At 33.4% G+C, this 21,987-nt stretch overlaps 1 protein-coding gene across 1 annotated transcript in view; it reads right to left on the minus strand.

Annotated features, from left to right (window-relative positions):
- Positions 1-16,108: 16,108 nt before the first annotated feature.
- The window catches only part of LOC115889402, a 70,506-nt gene continuing 64,627 nt past the window's right edge, over positions 16,109-21,987 (minus strand). The window contains exons 3-4 of the mRNA XM_030909386.1: positions 20,588-20,768; positions 16,109-16,501 (exon numbers count right to left, since the gene is read on the minus strand). Of these exons, the coding sequence (XP_030765246.1) occupies positions 16,109-16,501; positions 20,588-20,768 (574 nt within the window). The remainder of the gene's footprint in view (positions 16,502-20,587; positions 20,769-21,987) is intronic.

A 21,987-nucleotide genomic window follows, 5' to 3' on the forward strand; every position in this document is an offset into this window, starting at 1 on the left:
ACAACCAAAAAGTAAAGAGGCAACAAAGCAATGAGATTTTTGAATGTCCGGAGTGCGTTAGGCAAATAACATCACGTATCGGGCTTTTCAGTCACAGAAAAGCTCATGAAAGAAAACGCCTTGCGTGGCCATCTTTTGATGCGTGTCGGATACTCGTCAGCGAGTAATGGTATGTATGTATGTATGTTTTTCCAGTGTTGTGTTTATTTACTTATAGAATATATTTTCTGTCTACCAGTTCGTTTCTAAATCTTCGTAAAAATTAGATTTTTATTAAAAATATGATGAGCGTAATAATCTTGTACTATCAGTATTCGGACGAGCATTTTAACTACTCGTTAACAAACCCAATATTTCCGTTCCTATACATGCGGCATTTGTCTGGAATATCGAATATTCGTACACGATAAGCGCATCAAGTATGGAGCCGGGATTATCGAGATTAAAAGTCTGTCGAATGGAACCGATAAATTCGAGAATTTACGATAAGTACCCGTGGGTTATTTGCCCGCCACCTGTTCCCTATTCGACGCCTGGTCGTAAATGGGCGCATCGCACCTGAGAGAGCGCCCAAAACTAATACACACCGTAAGAGTTTCGTGAGATACGGATGATTTCGCTGCGCGATATGAGCTATATAATCAGATGGAATACGAATTTAACCGGCAATGCTAAGAATATCGTCAGGGATGGGTCTAATACTAAAGGTATTTGATATTACTACATATTTTACACTATTACATACCGGGTGTTGCATCCTCGGACGGGACATAGGAAATCCCATGTAAATTATAATGGGGTCAATTTTTGGCTTCTCTAATTATTTTAGAGAATAATTCTATTTAGGTTTATTGAAGAGCACTGAAACCCACATTCAAAAGGATAACTTTAGATATTTTTGATTAGCTCGTTTACGAGTTATCGCCCGATTTCTTTTTAAATATTTCTCCTTTCTTATGGCCCTGTATTTACTTATGAGCACCAGTCAAGGTAAAAGAAAAGCACCGTCAAATGAAGTTGTCATTTTAGAAATTTACCTACATAGTGCTTTATTATTATTGAAAACTCATTCCTACATCGGAAATCTTAAAGATGTATTTATAAATACAAATTAATATAAATTAAAGTAAAATGAAGTAATCAATTACAAGGTTAATTATAGTATTATTACAATATTCAATAATTTATTACTTTAGGTACTATTAAATTGTTAGAAATTTAGGATTTAAGAAGATGTTCAAATATTCCTCCATCGACTGCTAGACAATAACCCAGGCGACCATAAAATTCTCTTCTTACATTCGCTAGTTGGTAAACCGAAACTCTATTGCATTCGGCAGAAATAGCATTTTTTAACTCGTCTATTATAGATTTGGGTATTTTTTATCCTTGTATATCCTGTTTTTTAAATGGTCCCAGAGAAAGAAATCATTTGGGGAAATATCAGGAAACCTTGCTGGCCAATTTACTGTATGATTTAGGCCAATAACGTTTCCGTTAAAACTATTGTCTAAATATTCCCGAACAGCCCGGGTACTATGTGCCGGGCAGCCATCCATTTGGTACCAAACTTCCTGATTTTCCCTAGCGGCATCATGTAAAGCAGGTGAAATATGATTTTCGAGTACTTAGTTCCAAATAATATTCTGCAGTAAGAAATAATGGCCCGATAATATTGTGTCCGAATATCCCTGCCCAAACATTTAATTTCTGTGGATATTGCGTCCTTGTTTCGACAAACCTGTGTTGGTTTTCTTTGTTCCAATATCGATAATTTTGAACATTGGGTTCATTATTTAAGGTAAACGAGCATTCGTCAGTGAAACATATGTTTTTTAAAAATTCCCTATCCGTGTTTGCTCTTTCCATCATATCAAAACAAAACGCCTCCCGCCGTATTTCGTCCCCATCTCGTGGCTCTTGGTGCTTTTCATATTTGAAGGAATAGTATTTATGTCGTTTCAAAATTCGAAACATTGTAGTGTGATCTATTCCTATTTCATCCTCCAGTTTCCTTTGTGCTGATCTTTCCATCGTTCTCTTCCACGCACAATAAAACTTCCAAGTCGGTATAATTTCTTGCATCTTCTCTTTGTTCCTGCCTTGCTTATAAGCTACAAAAGATTGTTTTAAATAATTATAAGACTAGCCGTCGTAGCAGGCTGTTAGTATAGTAGTGAGGGCGTTTCTTTCGTCCGAGCTCACTTTCTCAGCACTTTGTTTTACATAGAATATGACGCGATAAATCGCTGAAAGAGTGAAACCGTTCTTCGGGTTCGACGACAAACCGTCGATAAATCCTGCCGCTTGGCACGGTAAATCTTGGCTACCAGCCCGACTCTTTTAACCGACCTGGCCGCATGGCAGTTCCTAAGTTAGATTCCAGAACCGATCTGGAGCAATCGTCGGTCGCTAATTGTGCAATTCAAGCGGCTCGTCACGAACGAGAACCGTCGCACGCAGACCCATCGACGGCGTTTTCCGCCTGAAGAAGATGGATCGCAGATCGAAGACACGGCCGGAGTTTCGAAGAAGAAATGGAAATAGAAATTCCTGCGACCGTATCGGCGTAACTGAGCTAAAACTCTATATACAAATAAGCCGAAATGTCAAGCTGGTGCCGCCATTCAAAGACATTGTACGCGTGTGTGTTGCAGAGCCAATTTTTTATTGAAAATGAGCAGGTAGATTAAAGGTTTTATGCACTATGATAAAGTCCGCATAATACCTAGTTTTCTATTCATTGGTAGTATTAGCGGTAGTTTGGTTAGGTCTAGCTTTGAAAATTATTCAAAATGATGAGGTAGTTGTCAAATTAAACATTTAAAAAATATGTTTGACTAAATTTTCAAAAACTTTGAGTAAGTTGTTTCTTTTATAATTTCACATAAATCCTGGATGCATTTCAAAAGTGGCTCACCCCTATAACTTTTTTAATTTTTGATAAAAAACCGAGATTTGGTATCTTAATATATGACATAAATTAGGATTGACTGACATATTCAATTCTTTTTGGTCACTTCCTTTTTCACCGGAAATAACTACATCTTTTAATTTTTAAATGACACCCTCGGTATTTTTTTATTCGATAGAAAATGACACTCTGAATAGAATGACATATCATATGTCAACTTTTGACATTTTTGCATATGGTGTACTTGAAATTGTAACATGCGGTTCATAACGACGATTTGACTAGAAGTACCAAGTGTGTGGTACCAAATTATTCGTAAAAAATGTTTTTTCCAAATATGCTAATGAGCTACACTTGTTCCATTTGAAAAAATTGAGATGATTAAAAAACGAGTTGGGCATCTTTTAACCGGCCTGGACAAGACACGAAAAACATTACAAGATCAAATCTATTTTTCCAAGGCTCTTTGATTAAAAATTAGTGTTTTTAACACAGCCACGGCACTCTAGATTGAAATTTAAAATTAATTTTTTTTGTAAGCGACAATGTCAAAAATTGACATATATGATATTTCATTCTATTCAAAGTGCCATTTTCTATCAAATAAAGTAAAAAAAAACGAGGGTAGCATTTAAAAATCAAAACTTGTAGTGATTTCTGGTGAAAAAGGAAGTGGCCAAAAAGAACTGGATACGTAAATCAATCCTAATTTATGTCATATACTAGCATACCAAATCGCGTATTTTATCTAAAACAATAAAAAAGTTATAGGTATTATAGTCACTTTTGAGACGCACCCGGTATACCAATTTTCAGCCATCTAAGTAAAAAGTATATTTTTTAACCTGTAGTAGCCGTTAATCGTGGTAGAAAAGTTAGGTCAAAGTCAATAATTTTTACCTATAAAACAACTAATACAAAAAATGCCCTATGATGCTGAATGTACTGGAGTGGACCTAAGTTCAAAGCCTACTGTGACGCGTTTTTTTCTCTCAAATGTAATTTAAAATAAGCCAAATGCTTTTGTGGCATTGTATCCACACACTTACGTAACAGTTAAAAGGCATTGTCGTTTAGTTCATTTCCCATTTTTTTCCTATTCTACGGCCAATCACCTATTTTCTTGGTCGACTAAACTAATGAAACGCTTGTGGTATCTCGCCATCGTCTAGATTACTCTAATTAATAGCAAGAGAAGTACCACACACGCTGCTTTCGACGCGACCATTAAAATATTTCGTAGGAGTAGTACCTATTAGAAGCAGGTATTTATATTGACATAATAAATTAGTAGGCTAATAAAAGACAAAAAGATATATAATCATTCATAAAGTTAGTGGTGCTCTTAAGCAACAAACGGTACAATTATATACATGATTTAAATTATTTTATTTCAATGAGGTTATATTATACAGGGTAAGTCTTAAATAAGAGCAAATATTTTCAAGGCAGGTGTAGATCTCGCTAAAAAAAACATATTTTTTATTTCAAACGTCACAAATGTATTTTAACGCCTAGGCATAAAAGTACGAAAATGTAATCTTAAACTGACAAAAAGTGTAAAATTCAAGGAGCCTTCAATTCAAACCATAGTTTCTCGATATACAGGGTGGTCCGAACTGTATTCCGGAAACTTTGGCAGCATATTCCGCAGATAAAAATAAGTAAAAAAGTTCGTATAAATGTATGTCCTAAAACGCTTAGTTTCGGAGATACAGGGTGTAGAAGTTTCATTTTTATTTCGGTTTTTTCCAAATAATTTCTGAAATAACGTCAATATTTGGATGAAAATTGGTGTCAGGGCGTTTTTTGACATGAGAAATTTGATTTTAGTATTATTATGACTCCTACTTGTAGAGGGCGCCACCTACATATTTTTTAACTGATTTGAAGGGTAATAACTTTTCGTCCGTACCTGTATAAAACTAGTGAGTACAAGAATATACATTTACGAAATTTTTTACATAAAAAAGATCTCTTGGTAAAAAATGCTGCGAGTAATGGTTCTCGAGATATTTGGAATCGAAATTATCAGTACCTGTCATCATTGACATAAATTAAACATGTAAAAATAGTTATTAGACTGAAATCATACATTTTTTAAATGTTTTTGTGCCAAATGTTCAACAGAAACTGTTTTATCACAATTTTTTCGAAGAAAAATTTATGATTAATGAAAATTTATAATTTCAGTCAAATAACTATCTACTCAACATGTTTATTTTTTGTCAATAATGACATGTATTGACTGTTTCTATTCTAAATATCTTGAGAACAGTTGCTCGACATTTTTTACGTAAAAAATCACGTAAATGTACATTTTTTCACTCAATAGTTTTATACAGGTACGAACGAAAAGTTATTACTCTTCAAAACAGTTAAAATACATGTATGTGGCGCCCCCTACAGGCAGCAGGCATATTGACATCAAAATCAAATTTCTCGTGTCAAAAAACTCTCAGGTACCAATTTTCATCCAAATATTGACGTTACTTCAGAAATTATTTGGAAAAAATCGAAATAAAAATGAAACTCCTACACCCTGTATCTCCGAAACTAAGCATTTTAGGACATACATTTATACGAAGTTTTTTACTTATTTTTATCTGCAGAATATGCTGCCGAAGTTTTCGGAATACAGATCGGACCACCCTGTATAATTTCATACAAGGTAGGGCTTTTAAATATTTTTATATTATTTGGAACGTTTGAAATTGTTTAAGAAATTAATTGTGGCGTTTGAAAAAAAATAGCATGTTCTATTCGGAGTAAAAATTACTTTTTGTGCCTCGCTAACGCTCGTCCGTTAACGTAACAATTTTTTTGTGTTTTTGCGGTCGAAATATACCACCCCTAAAAATATTAGTACTTGTTTAACACTCACCCTGTATAGTAGACAATAAATTCAATAAATTTAAGAAATTCAAATATTTATCAGCTGTTCATCATCGTCAAAACAAAAAATAATCGTCGTCAAAACAAACGAAAAGTAAAGTATATATTTACTTTTTGTTTGTTTTTATTTGTTTAATATGATTATTAGGGTGAGCCAAAAAACCCAACCTATGGAATTTATGGATTAAAATGAATCTAATAACCGAGAAAAAAATATCCCCGGAAGGCAGGATTTTTAGCTCAATTTAAAAAGGTATCGGTGAACATTCAAAGATTTCCATTTAAGTAACAAGTAAAAAAATATGTTTCCATTAAAAGTACCATAACTTTGAAACTGTTTACGATAAAAAAATTTACATCACGGATTCTTGTAGAGCATAAAATTTCCTAAAAAATCTATCTGAGAGTAATCTAGTTTCTTTTTACTAAATATGAAAATTTTTAATCAACAAACACTAAAACTGATTGATTTTGATTGAAAATTGATTTTTTTCACTTTTCAAAGCTTTCAACTATACGAATTATTGAACTGAAAAATATTACGCTCAGATCTTTTTAGCAACCAAATAAACATAAAAACTAAATACACTAAGTTGTTTTACACTTAAATTTAAGATTTTTCAAAAAGTGTCTAAAAAACAAGCAACATTTTTCGATATAACATTTTTAATTCAAATATTTTTTTCCGTAGTCCACTATATATAATTATATTTAATAATTAATTATTAGTCTCACTAGAGTGAGATATGTTTGGACTGCATCTCAATGTCTCCAAGACCAAACTATTGGTCTTTTCTAAGACCCCAATAAATGCACACCTGCGTGTCAAGGGACAAACAATCGAACAAGTGACCTCAATAAAGTATTTAGGAGCTAACGACCCGAAAAGAGAAACATTTTCAAGAATTGAGCAAGCGAGAAAAATGTTCGTAAGAATGAAATCATTTTTTACAAGACGAGAAGAACTCAGAACTCGAATGGCCATATACTACGTCTTCTCTGTGTTACTCTATGGATGTGAGAGCTGGATATTGGATTCACAGACCGAAAAGAGAATAGAAGCCTTCGAAATGTATGTGTACCTACAGACGGGTGCTGCGAATCTCATGGGTACAAAGGATCACCAACAATGAAGTACTCCAGCGCATGCAGAAACAAAAAGAGATACAGAACACCATCAGGGAAAGAAAAATGCAATACCTGTCTCATGATGAGAGGTGGTAGATACGAAATACTGCGCCTCATAATAGAGGGCAAAGTGCAAGGGAAAAAGATCAGTGGGAAGACGCCAGAACTCATGGCTAAAGGATTTAGAAGATGGTTTGAACGCTCGTCTGCGGAAATCTTCCGGGCTGCAGTTTCCAAGAGCTACAATTGCCATTTGGATCCTGCAAACCTTCGACAGGAGAGGGCGTGATGAGAAAGAAGAATTCAAATATCAGTTCCTGAATTCAGTTTCTGATATCATTGTTATATTTCTATAAAAGCAAACATTTCTAAAACCTTTAAAATATTTTCCTATATATATGTCCAAATATCTTGAACAGGTTGAATAGATTTTACAATTAGAGAATCCCATTAGCTCGAAACCACATTAGAAAGCGCGTATATTTAACTAAAAGAAACCTGAAAACCCGCTAAATCAAAGTTTTTTATAAGAACACAGGTAATTACAAAATTAAATAATACATCTTTCAAGCAAGCAGCAACACTGCTAGCTGCTGTTGATAGCCTCTTTGATAGACATCGAAAAAATACCTACGGATGCTAAAATTGTCTAATTTGGTATTTATAGAAAGTTTTTACCTATAAATACGCGAAAAACGAGGAATTACAAAATCTCATATAATTAACATCAGATTTTGATAGGATAATAATGAAAATTTTTCAAAAATAATTTGATTTTTCTGTTGTCTTTATCAAATCTGATGCTGTTTTACAGAAGAAAGAAGTTATGAAATAATAAACAATGGTTTAGTAATAGATATAGATTATGCTTTACTCGTAAATACCTACTATGTTGGCTAACGTTAAAATTTCAAAAACAAACATGTCAGAGAGTAAATCATACTTATCTTGTATCGCTGAATTTATTGGCAATGGTATACGTTTGCCTTGTTTTTGTGCATTAAATCAGAAATGCGTGTGAAACTGTAGCATAATTTTTTTTTGTTGTGCTATATTTTTGGAAAGGTAATTTTAAATTATTTTTAATGAATTAAAAATATACAGGGTGTCCCATATAAGAACTTATATGGGACATCATACTCATCTTCTTAACTTATTAATTTTAAAAAAATTATGTTTAAACCATTAAATTCTGCGTAAAAAGGTGCTTTGGAAATGTTTTCATAAAAATACGAAATTTTCCATAGCAAAAAAGTTACAGCAATTTGTTAAAAATGCACTCCGAAACAGTAACAGATATCGATGTACGGTTTTTACCATCATATTATTGATAAAAATTGAGCTCCAGACACCGATATTACTTTTTGTCTATCTTCTATAGAAAAGGATATTTCCCTTAAAAGCGTCCAATTTGGCCGATCCTGTACAGGGTGTCCCATTTTAGTTGAAATCATACGGTATCTCCGTTATTTAGTAAACATAGGATGATGCTGTTTACACAAACCTGTCCCACTTTTTGTCAAACGAAAGACGCTGTAAACAACATTTTCATAGCCCTTTTCGTTTCCGAGCTACAGGGTCTTTTCGAAAATTTTGCAATTTGAGACAGATCCCTGTATCTCCGTTATTGTGGATGATATCGAGAAGGTGAAAACTGATCTTGTAGAACTTTTTACGTAGAATACAGTAGCGTAGTCTGTTTTTCTACGAAAAAAAATAATTTTGAAAATATGAACTAAAGTTATATTTTTTAAATGGAACATCCTGTATATTTATAAATCATATGATCCGTGTTGCTATGATCTTCTCAAAAATATATATTGCTCTATATTTATTTTCACTATTTACTGAAACATTTAAAATATATAATTTTTTATTAGTAAGCCGTGATAAATATAAAAAAATAAAATATTATTTACTAAAATAGTCAGACACATATTAAAATTTTATTTGGGGTTGGTATATTTTACTTTTGAACTGTTCAAAAATCCCCAAAAACAGAAATTGAGAACGGACAAATCCGGGAATTAGGGAGTCAATCATATGGGCCCATTGGTTCCAATTCATTGATTTGAATAATAGTTAACAAAGGGTGTGATTATATAATATAAGGAATATCCTGTCTCACAATGTACTGTTTGTATCCGGGAAGGGATCATAGTTTGATAGTTGTCGATTTTCGAAAGAAATCAGTACATGTATATTATTTCGTATATTGTTCATTTTATTGATTTTATGGAAAGCACTGTTCATTAAAATGTTGTATCCTATGTTAAAGTTCTTGTTTCTCTCTACAATTTCCTGTCTCACAATGTACCGTTTGTGTCCGGGAAGGGATCATAGTTTCATAGTTGTCGATTTTCGAAAGAAATCAGTACATGTATATTATTTGGTATATTTTTCATTTTATTGATTTTATGGAAAGAACTGTTCATTAAAATGTTGTATTCTATGTTATAGGGCTCGTTTCTCTCTACAATTTCCTGTTTCACAATGTACCATTTGTGTCGGGGAAGGGATCAAAGTTTCATAGTTGTCGATTTTCGAAAGAAATCAGTACATGTATATTATTTCGTATATTTTTCATTTTATTGATTTTATGGAAAGCATTGTTCATTAAAATGTTGTATCCTGTGTTATAGGGCTCGTTTCTCTCTACAATTTCCTGTCTCACAATGTACCGTTTGTGTCCGGGAAGGGTTCATAGTTTCATCGTTGTCGATTTTCGAAAGAAATAATTAAAATAAATTAATTTTTTTCTGGGAGGGGTAATTACCCCCATTACCCCTCCCGTATATGCGCCCCTGGTTTGTACAAACCGTAAACTTTTATCTTCACTAATAACGGAAATACCGTATGATTTCAACCAAAATGGGACACCCTGTACAATAAACAGTATAATCCGTACGGGCCTAGAGAGCTGATGATTAATGTTAAACTAAACACTTATTAGAGTCAGACCTGTTCTAAGTCATTTTTTCTCTCTCGCTAAGATACGTCTAATCTGTTTTCTCCTTAATGATGAGGAGCGTTTCTCCGTCGGCGAAACGTCGCGTCGCGTGGTGTGTTTACCGGTCCGCTCATTGTTGCTTATTATGTGCTCTACTAACAACGAACAGAACGGCCGTATCGATAAAGACACTTGTTACTGACCGGTTTGTTGGTTTATTTTAATACAGCTATCTGTAGCATAGAATGTTATCATTATTACGGCTAGCCTCAATAGCCAGAACATGTATATAATTTAACAAGAGATGTTCGTACTGATAATGTAACAGCAGCCTGTTTTGTGATATGGAATATTTATTTATAGATGAATGAGAGATCTAAAATATAGTCTATTGTAATTATCATCTATAAAACTATACCAGGTCGTTAGAAGCACATGATTTTACATCATCATCATCACGCAGCCCCCTTTCACGTCCATAGTGAACATAGGCCTCCTCTAAACGTCTCCAGTTCTCGCGGTTTTTAGCTGTTGCAATCCAGTTAGTTGTTATTCGTTTCAGGTCGTCGGTCCATCGGGTGGGAGGTTTGCCTTGGCTACGCTTGTCAGCTCTTGGTCTCCACTCTATAAGTTTTTTGGTCCATCTCCCGTCTGCCATTCTAGCAATGTGTCCAGCCCATCTCCACTTGTGATTTGTGATTCGCTGGATAATGTCATCCACTCCCGTACGTCAGCGTATCTCTTCATTTCTTACTCGATCTCTCAAAGTCAGGCCAATCATAGATCTCTCCATCCGCCTCTGTGTCACTCTCAATTTTTTTGCGGTTGGTTTTGTTAGAGTGAGTGTCTCTGCGCCATAGGTCAAAACCGGGAGGATACATTGGTTAAATGCTTTTCTTTTCAGGTGTATTGGAATATTTGCTCTAAAGATGTCCCTCATTTTTCCGTAAGCCGCCCATCCCAAGGTAATTCGTCTAGCCAGTTCACAGGTTTGGTTATCTCTGCTTATTTTGATCTCATGGCCCAAGTATACATATTTGTGGACTAATTCTATTCTGTTGTTGTGAATTTGTATGTGTTCGCCGGGCACCATATTAGTCATTATCTCTTTACTCGTAAATACCTACTATGTTGGCTAACGTTAAAATTTCAAAAACAAACATGTCAGAGAGTAAATCATACTTATCTTGTATCGCTGAATTTATTGGCAATGGTATACGTTTGCCTCGTTTTTGTGCTTTAAATCTGAAATGCGTGTGAAACTGTAGCATACGTTTTTTTTGTTGTGCTATATTTTTGGAAAGGTAATTTTAAATTATTTTCAATGAATTAAAAATATACAGGGTGTCGCATATAAAAAATCAAATTTTCTGCCGATAATTCCTAAATTATTAATTTTAAAAAAATTGTACTTAAACCATTAAATTCTACGTAAAAATGTGCCTTGGAAATCATTTCATAAATACAAAATTTTCCATAGAAAAAAAGTAACAGCAATTTGTTAAAAATGCACATTTTTGAAAAACACCCCGTAACTCCAAAACAGTAACAGGTATCGATGTACGGTTTTTACCATCATATTATTGATCAAAATTGAGCTCCAGACACCGATATTACTTTTTGTCTATCTTCTATAGAAAAGGATATTTCCCTTTAAAAGCGTCCAATTTGGCCGACCCTGTACAGGGTGTCCCATTTTAATTAAAACAGTACGGTATCTCCGTTATTAGTAAACAGAGGAGGATGCTGTTTGCACAAACCTGTCCCACTTTTTTGTCAAACGAAAGACGCTGTAAACAAAATGTTCATAGCCCTCTTCGTTTCTGAGCTACAAGGTCTTTTCGAAAATTTTGCAATTTGAGACAGATCCCTGTGTCTCCGTTATTGTGGATGATATCGAGAAGGTGGAAACTGATATTGTAGAACTTTTTTACGTAGAATACAGTGGGGTAGTCTGTTTTTCTACGAAAAAAATATTTTTGAAAATATGAACTAAAGTGATATTTTTTCAGATGGAACATCCAGTATATTTATAAATCATATGGTCCGTGTTGAACCATATATGATCTCAAAAATATATATTGCTCTATATTTATTTTCACTATTTACTGAAATATTTAAAATATATCATTTTTTTATTAGTAGGCCGTGATAAATAAAAAAAATAAAATATTATTTACTAAAATAGTCATACAAATATTAAAATTTTATTTGGGGTTGGTATATTTTACTTTTGAGCTGTTCAAAAATCCCCAAAAACAGAAATTGAGAACGGACAAATCCGGGAATTAGGGAGTCAATCATATGGGCTCCCTATTTCCCATTTAATTCCCAATAATTATTAATATTTTGAAACTTGTGAGGGGGATCCAAATCATTAGGAATATCTAAAAGTTCCGGTATTATAGTTTCCAAAACTTTACAAATAGCGGTAGACTTAAGTTTTCCTAATACAGGGTGAGTTTCCTACGATGTTCTCTATGGGTATCTCGGAAACTACTGGAGATAGAGAGTCGGTTAAATGAGGAAAGAATTGCAGTTTTGTGGGATCATAAATATGCGCCTTTCAGATTTTGAAAAAAGTGCATGGCTTACCAGATGCCTCGAAAAAACACAAATTTCGGCTATTTTGAATTGTCTCTAATTCCATTTTAGATTCATTTTAGACAAAACGTTTCAGACAAAGTCACATCCTTACGAGATTGTGTCCTCGTTTTTTTTCTAAAGCCTGTCATTTTTGACATGACACAAACATAGCGTTTTTTAAGTGAAAAACCATAGTTGAGCTGCATAAAAGCGCCATTTTTAAACTTTTCAGCGATGTTTCATATTTTTCTTTCGAAAATTACTGACTTATAGCCAATTCTTATCATTTTTAAACAATTTCACTTAGTTAGCCATGGAAACAAGTTCAATCGCAGTTGCTCTCAGAAATGTGAAGCTGTCACATCTAAACTTTGTATATTAAAATAATTATAAGAATTAGCTATAACTCAGTAATTTTTCGAAGAAAACATATTATAGCTTATATTGCCGAAAAGCTTAAAAAATGGCGCTTTTTATGAAGTCATGGCCAACTATGGTTTCCATTTAAAAAACATATGTTTGTGTCATATGTCAAAAATGACAGGCTTTAGAGAGAAAAACGGATGACACCGTCTCATTATGGATGTGATTATTACAACTTTAATCTGAAAAACTTTTTGTCTAAAATAGCTTATAATGGAATTAGGGACAATTCTTAAATAGCCGAAATTCTTATTTTTTTTAAATATCTAGTAAGCTATGAACTTTTCAAAAAAATCTAAAAGGCGCATATGTATGACCCACAAAACTGCAATACTTTCCCCATTTAACCGACTCTCTATCTCTAGTAGTTTCCGAGATACCCATAGAGAACATCGTAGGAAACTCACCCTGTATATAATAAATTTATTAGCGGCTTCCAAAATAAAACAAGAGACAGATAGCAGTATACTTTTAATAATTCTTTAGTTTCTTTTATTATTTATCAATCATGGACTAGGTACTAATAAATATGTTATTTTAATAAAAACTTTTAAGTAGTGCAATAAATAGTGAAAATAAATTTAGAGTGATTTTTGAGAAGCTTATGGTAATCCAGATTATGTAATTTATAAATATACAGGGTGTTCTATTTAAGAAAACATAACTTTAGTTCATATCTTTAAAAATATTATTTTCGCAGAATAACAGACTACGCCACTGTATTCTACGCAAAAAGTTCTACAACAAGCGGTTTTCACCTTCAAGATACCTTTAACAATGATTAGAGATACAGGGGGTGTACCAAATTGTAAAATTTTCAAAAAGACCCTGTAGTTCAGAAACTAAGGGAGCTATGAAAATTTTGTTTACGGTATGCTTCGTTTGACAAAAAACAGTTGGACAGGTTTGTACCAGTGGCGCATCTAGAGATTGAGTCTGGGAGGGGTAGTGAAAATATTCAAAAAAGTACTAAATTTGAATTAAATTTTTGTTGAAAGGTATTGTAACTGTGGAAAAAATCTACTTGAATTGGTTTGGATATTCTGTTTTAATTTGTATTATTAAGTTTTTTGTAACAATTTTATTTTATACCAAATTTCATCTTATTAATTAATTTCTTTCTGGGAGGGGTATTACTCCCATTACCCCTCCCTTATATGCGCCCCTGTATAGGGATTGTTTCTCTCTACAATTTCCTGTTTTACTATCTACCGTTTGTGTCCGGGAAGGGTTCATAGTTTCATAGTTGTCGATTTTCGAAAGAAATCAGTACATGTATATTATTTCGTATATTTTTCATTTTATTGATTTTATGGAAAGAACTGTTCATTAAAATGTTGTATCCTATGTTATAGGGCTTGTTTTCTCTACAATTTCCTGTTTCAAAATGTACCATTTGTGTAGAGGAAGGGATCATAGTTTCATAGTTGTCGATTTTCGAAAGAAATCAGTACATGTATTTTATTTCCTATATTTTTCATTTTATTGATTTTACGGAAAGCACTGTTCATTAAAATGTTGTATCCTATGTTAAAGTTCTTGTTTCTCTCTACAATTTCCTGTCTCACAATGTACCGTTTGTGTCCGGGAAGGGTTCATAGTTTCATCGTTGTCGATTTTCGAAAGAAATCAGTACATGTATATTATTTCGTATATTTTTCATTTTATTGATTTTATGGAAAGAACTGTTCATTAAAATGTTGTATTCTATGTTATAGGGCTCGTTTCTCTCTACAATTTCCTGTTTCACAATGTACCATTTGTGTCGGGGAAGGGATCATAGTTTCATAGTTGTCGATTTTCGAAAGAAATCAGCATGTATATTATTTCGTATATTTTTCATTTTATTCATTTTATGGAAAGCATTGTTCATTAAAATGTTGTATCCTGTGTTATAGGGCCTCGTTTCTCTCTACAATTTCCTGTCTCACAATGTACCGTTTGTGTCCGGGGAAGGGTTCATAGTTTCATCGCTGTCGATTTTCGAAAGAAATAATTAAAATATATGAGGGGTAATTACCCCCATTACCCCTCCCGTATATGCGCCCCTGATTTGTACAAACCGCAAACTTTTATCTTCACTAATAACAGAGATACCGTATGATTTCAACCAAAATGGGACACCCTGTACAATAAACAGTATAATCTGTACGGGCCTAGAGAGCTGATGATTAATGTTAAACTAAACACTTATTAGAGTCAGACCTGTTCTAAGTCATTTTTTCTCTCCCTAAGATACGTCTTAATCTGTTATCTCCTTAATGATGAGGAGCGTCTCCGTCGGCGAAACGTCGCGTCGCGTGGTGTGTTTACCGGTCCGCTCATTGTTGCTTATTATGTGCTCTACTAACAACGAACAGAACGGCCGTATCGATAAAGACACTTGTTACTGACCGGTTTGTTGGTTTATTTTAATACAGCTATCTGTAGCAAAGAATGTTATCATTATTACGGCTAGCCTCAATAGCCAGAACATGTATATAATTTAACAAGAGGTGTTCGTACTGATAATGTAACAGCAGCCTGTTTTGTGATATGGAATATTTATTTGTGGATGAATGAGAGATCTAAAATATAGTCTATTGCAATTATCATCTATAAACTATACCAGGTCGTTAGAAGCACATGATTTTACATCATCATCATCACGCAGCCCCTTTCACGTCCATAGTTGAACATAGGCCTCCTCTAAACGCGTCTCCAGTTCTCGCGGTTTTTAGCTGTTGCAATCCAGTTAGTTGTTATTCGTTTCAGGTCGTCGGTCCATCCATCAGGTGGGAGGTTTGCCTTGGCTACGCTTGTCAGCTCTTGGTCTCCACTCTATAAGTTTTTGGTCCATCTCCCGTCTGCCATTCTAGCAATGTGTCCAGCCCATCTCCACTTGTGATTTATGATTCGCTGGATAATATCATCCACTCCCGTACGTCGGCGTATCTCTTCATTTCTTACTCGATCTCTCAAAGTCGGGCCAATCATAGTTCTCTCCATCATCCTCTGTGTCACTCTCAATTTTTCTGCGGTTGCTTTTGTTAGAGTGAGTGTCTCTGCGCCATAGGTCAAAACCGGGAGGATACATTGGTTAAATGCTTTTCTTTTCAGGTGTATTGGGATATTTGCTCTAAAGATGTCCCTCATTTTTCCGTAAGCCGCCCATCCCAAGGTAATTCGTCTAGCCAGTTCACAGGTTTGGTTATCTCTGCTTATTTTGATCCTCATGGCCCAAGTATACATATTTGTGGACTAATTTCTATTCTGTTGTTGTGAATTTGTATGTGTTCGCTGGGCACCATATTAGTCATTATCTTAGTCTTGTCAAAATTTATTGTTAGTCCAATCTCGTGTAATGCATCGTTAAGTTCTTGAAGCATGTCTTTGATCTCTCCCAGACTATCTGACACTATAACGATATCATCCGCAAAGCGTAGGTGGTTGAGTCTCTCTCCATCGATAACTATTCCTTTTTGTTGCCAAGCCAACATTTTGAATGCATGCTCAAGAACAGTAATAAACAATTCTGGCGATATGGTATCGCCCTGCCTAACTCCCCTTTTTATTTTTATCTGGTTAGTTGTGGAATGTAGATTTACAGTTATTGTAGCATTGTCCTGATTTTACAGCAAAGTCGTAAATATATAGGTTCTACGTATACTGAATAAACATGCCAAATTTGAACAATTTTGGACAAGCCGATTTTAACTAATTTAAGAAAACCTGCATCTATTTTTAAATTAAACCTGAACAGGTAACAATGCAAAACTAGACAAATGTCAACATACCTTAAGTTGGCAACCTGTGATTATTGTCAAATGCATTAGTTGCGCTATACAGGGTGTTCCAAAAAATATGTGCCATCTCTCGTGGGGGATTGCTCGCATAAAAATACGATCAATTTTTCATATCAACATTGCTCCAATTCTGCTTTGTTTCGTAGCTAAAAAATCCTGTTTCGGCTGTTAAAATTTTAAGATTTTTTCGATTTATTTATAATCTTCTTCCAAGTACTTTTAGCGTTTCGAATGAAATTTTGAGGGTAAAAGTTACTATAAATGCGACATATTTTAAAGCTAAAAAAGTGTCAAATATTTACCAGGGACGTGCATATGAGTTATTTCTAAAAAAGCATGTACTCCACTGACTTTTTTTTCTTGTTAGTAAAATAGTGTAAGCTGTTTAATACCGATTAAAAGTTGTCTTTTGATATTTTGTCGATTTCAGCCTCTTTGATGAGATAAACGCTATTTTATTAATTTGCCTTGATCCTAGTCTAACAGCCACCTTCCAAAAATTTTAATATCATTAACTTGCAAAAGTGTTAAATAAGTATTCATGGATTCCCCATCAAAAAATATGAAAAAAAGTTCCTATAAACATGGATATGCAAATGCATAGTTTTAGAGTTGCAGGGATGTGAAAACTTTTTTAAAATTAGGTTTTTTGTAATTATCTTAAATACCATTATTTTATTATTTGATATTGTTGTAGGCTGGACTAAAAGTAATAATATTTAATAATAAATTAGGTAAAATATTTAATTTATTAATTTTATTTTAATTTTATTAATTGTGACTTGTGACTAATAAAATTGCGTTTATCTCATCAAGGAGGCCGAATTCGACAAAATATGAAGAGATAACATTTAGTTGGCATTAAACGGTCTACACAATTTTGATATTAAAAGAAAAAAATTATATGTATATTTCATATTTTTTGCACATGTTTTTTTTTTTTTCGAAAAAATATTCCAGTGATAGACCCCATATGGCACGTCCCTGATGAATTTATCTTTGCGCCCTGACGCACAACAGCCAAGAAAAACAGAAGCGTGGCTAAGAATTTAGTAATTTAAAAAAAATATCTTTTAGATACAGTAGTAGGTATTAAAAAGTTTTGTGTTTAAATGGGGTTTGCCTTTAACAGTTAAAAAAATTATATCGTAAAGTGTAACTTTCCGTAAGAATTCTTTATCTGTCATCGATCATGATCTGTCATCATGTTAACCTGATGTTTTGTATGTTATTTTGTTTTTTTGCTTGTTTGTTTTACGGATAGGTGCGATCGCATAATTATTATTGATAATGTTTTATTTAATGTTAACAAATACTACTTTTTCAGTGAATCTTTAAATCTGTTGTTTTTTGTTAAGTTTGTTATTTAAACATATGTATGTAATACACTCATATTAACACTAATCATAATTTTACGTTTTTATTCTTCATTTTCAATGCCCCCCCGGTTGCATCTTTGTAAAGGACTGTGAATTTTTTATACAGGGTGCTACAAATTCGATATACGAGCATTGGTGTCTCGGCTACCGTATTAGATACGAATATGATTAAATTGGTGCTTTGGGCTGTTCACCAAGATGCCATCAAAAAAGTTTTAAAAATTTTAAGGATGAGAGTTTTGGAAAAAACGGTTTTTTTTTGAAAATACATTTTATTTTTTCTGTCGTTCTTCTTCTTCTTTCTCAGCCTGGTTCCATCCAGTGTTGGATATAGGCCTCTTCTAGGTTTTTCCATGCTTCGCGATCTCTAGCCAATCTTATCCATTGTCTTCCCGCCACTGCCCTGACGTAATCGACCCATCTCTTTTTTGGTCGGCCCACACTTCTTGTTGTTCATTTAGGTCTCCATAGGATTTACATATTATTTTATGGGGCCATCGGTCTGGATTCTGTCTTGCCACATGTCCTATCTATTGCCACTTCAGACTTGCCACTCTTTTAACGACATTTATTAATTTTGTTTTTTGACGTATGTGGGTATTCCGTATTTTTTCCCTAATGGTGACTCCCAACATGATTCTTTCCATGGCTCTTTGTGCTACTCGTAGTTGTTCTTTTGTTTTTCGAGTAATTGCCATAGTCTCTAAGCCATACGTAAGCACAGGTAGAATGCAGCTGTCGTAAGCCTTTTTCTTTAGGTTCATGGGCACCTTTTTATCGTTGAAAATATCCCTCATATTTCCAAATGCTACCTATGCCAAATGGATCCTGCGTTGAATCTCCGTATTTTGGTTTTCCTTGCCCAGCTTGATTTTATGACCTAAATATATATAATGGTCTACGTTTTCAATAATAACGTTGTCAACGGTAATGTTATGGATATTGTTGCTCACTATCTTGGTCTTCTTGAAGTTTATTTTAAGGCCAATTTTCTGGGATTGGTCATTTAGCTCATTTAGCATGGTGTTTAGTTCTTGAATGTCGGTGCTCAGCAAGACAATATCGTCTGCGAATCTCAGATGGCTAAAGTGTACCCCATCGATGTTTAGACCTCTATTTTCCCATTCTAATTTTTTGAAGACATTTTCCAGTGCCAGTGTAAATAACTTGGGAGAGATGGTATCTTCTTGTCTCACGCCCTTGCCTATTGTATTTTTTCTGTTTTGAGGTCATCACCTAATTTAGCGTCGTAATTTTTCTGTCGTAATTTTTGAGAAAATCAAAATACTAATTACATATTCGCATGCTATCTGATGGTATTTTTAGATTTTCAAATAAGCTGATAATTTGTGAGATACAGAGGCCGACTTAATTTTTTTAAATACGGACCTGCATTTTTTATTTCAGATTTTGTCCAAACAAAAAAAATAAGTATAGCATATCATTGTATTCAGGAGACGGAGTTCTTTCAAAACCTGATATAAAAAATGCAAGACTGTATTTAAAAAATTAAGTTGGCCTCTGTATCTCACAAATTATCAGCTAACTAATACGAAACTCTAAAATACTATCAGATATTCCTAATAAAAGGGCTATGAGAATGTGCAATTCGTTTTTTGATTTTCTAAAAAGTAACGACAGGAAAAAGTAAAATTGATTTTCAAAAAAATCCGTTTTTTTTTTCAAAAAACTTAGCAATCCCTAAAATTTTAAAAACTGCTATCAAATTTTTTGCGGGCATCTTGGTGAAAATCCCAAAATCGCAACTATGCTCCAATTTAACCATGTTCGTATCTATTACGGTTACTGAGATACTAATGCTCGTACCCCGAATGTTTAGCACCCGGTATATTTTTTTATAAGGTTTGGTTTGGTTTGGCCCGGTGGCGTAGAGGTACAGGCTCTCGTCTACCATTATTAATGTGTGGGTTCGATTGCCACACCCGGCATTTCATCAGCCGACTATTTTTATTAAAATAAAAATAGTTTGGGTACCTAGGTCGACTCAGCCTTGAATGAGTACTTGGGATTCACAATCCTGAGGTAATAATAGGCGGTTGAAGCGAGTGCTAGCCACATTACCTTCCTTCAACCTACCAACGGCTCTAGTATAGCAAGCTGTACCTTGCTACTCCCAAGGCGTTAAACGCTATATACGGGAGCTATTATTATTATTATATTTTTTATGTGGTGTTTTGCTTAACACACACCATAGTTTTCTTTAAATAAAATAACTCGATTAGATATTTTCCGTACAGTTTTATCATAATATTTTGAATTATTCGTTTGTCAATAAAATTTTAAAGATATTATTTTCCCGCTTTACATTCCAATTGTACCGACTTATTTCTTTGTAAAATAAAATAAACTACTTTGAAATTAAAATAGCAGACACATCTATCATTGTAAATTTTTTGCTGTTGGAGAGACTACGAAGTATGAGTATATTTTTAATATCATCTAAACTTGGAAGTAAACTTTCTAGTAATTAAAATATGAATGAATATAAAATAATCTTTCTACTTACCTGAAAAAATAAGACAAACGCAATCCACTGGTAATACCTAAGTTGCTTTATTGGTTTATTGCCAGTAAATAGGATCCCAGGATAATGCTCCGTATCTGTGATTAACTTGTTGTGGGCATCAACCACGGTGAACGTTGAATGAATCCAACAAAATGTATTTAGAACATCTTCAGGAATATCCCTAAAATAAAGAAAAAAATCTGACTAGATTTTTTATTTTTGTATATAATGTAGTACATTATATGTATTATTTACACTATGTCCCCGGATTGACTTTACAGGTGGAAAAACTTTTTTAGTATAAACATTTTAAGAAAAATGCATTCTTTATAAAAAAATATTGCTTATTCTAAAATGGTTATTCCCGTTTGTAATTTTAGAAATTTCCATACCGTTTTAGAGAAAATTAGAAAAACATGAAAATATATGAAGTTTGACTGTTTTATACAAAATTTTCTACATATTTAAAGCTTTCCCAAAATTATAACAAGCACAAAGTTAGTAATAAAAATAATAAATATATAAAACATATTTATATAATAATAATGAATAATATATTTTTTGTGATGGCTACAAAACACAGCTCTACAAAATTCCATCCTAATTTTAAAAATCCAGCATTCTATTCTGACTTTTATTCAAATCACACTTTCTTCCCTCAATACCCAATCTCCTTATTTAGTTATATTCGAGATCAGATAAAAGTTTAAAAATAGTAATTTCAGAGAGAAGTACTGTTTACTAGAAAAAAATATATTTTAAAATGAAAAAATATTAAAAGTGACTCAAAATATACAGCCTTAAAATGTTTTTAATGTTCCCATATATCTTTTAATTTAAAAATCGACAGGCAGACATAACACATCATTAATATGAAAATATAGACTCTAACTAATAGATAAGTTAATGCAACGGAAATTAAAGTGATATACTATTTTAGATTGAAATATACCTACAGAATAATTAATAAATGTAAGAAAAACACTGTGTGCATTATGTGAGCATATTTGAAGTGAAACTTCTTACTAACAGCTATTAAATTAAAGGATATATATTTTTTATGAATTAAAAATTGATTAAAGGATTTTTGTTTGGGAGGAAACACCTCCACTGGAAAGGTCGGGTATTCATGAAATTTCTAGTAAAGATTATAATCAGAAATATGTTGGGCAAACTAGAAGATCAATTTTAACTATATTGTTAAATTCTTTTGAATTCGTGGTTAATGTCAAGCAGTGACTGCCGCGGCGACGCTATCCCTTCACTGTCGTTCGCGTCCCGCCTTCTTGGCGCACATGCGTGAACAACCAGATAATTAAAAAGAGCGCCAGATTCAAATATTACAAATAGAATCTAACACGGCCAAACTGACATCATTCCGCTCTCGGAATGTACAAGTT

The sequence above is a fragment of the Sitophilus oryzae genome, unplaced genomic scaffold (assembly GCF_002938485.1).
Source record: "Sitophilus oryzae breed Bouriz unplaced genomic scaffold, Soryzae_2.0 scaffold_1177_pilon_pilon, whole genome shotgun sequence".
Classification (NCBI taxonomy): domain Eukaryota; kingdom Metazoa; phylum Arthropoda; class Insecta; order Coleoptera; family Curculionidae; genus Sitophilus; species Sitophilus oryzae.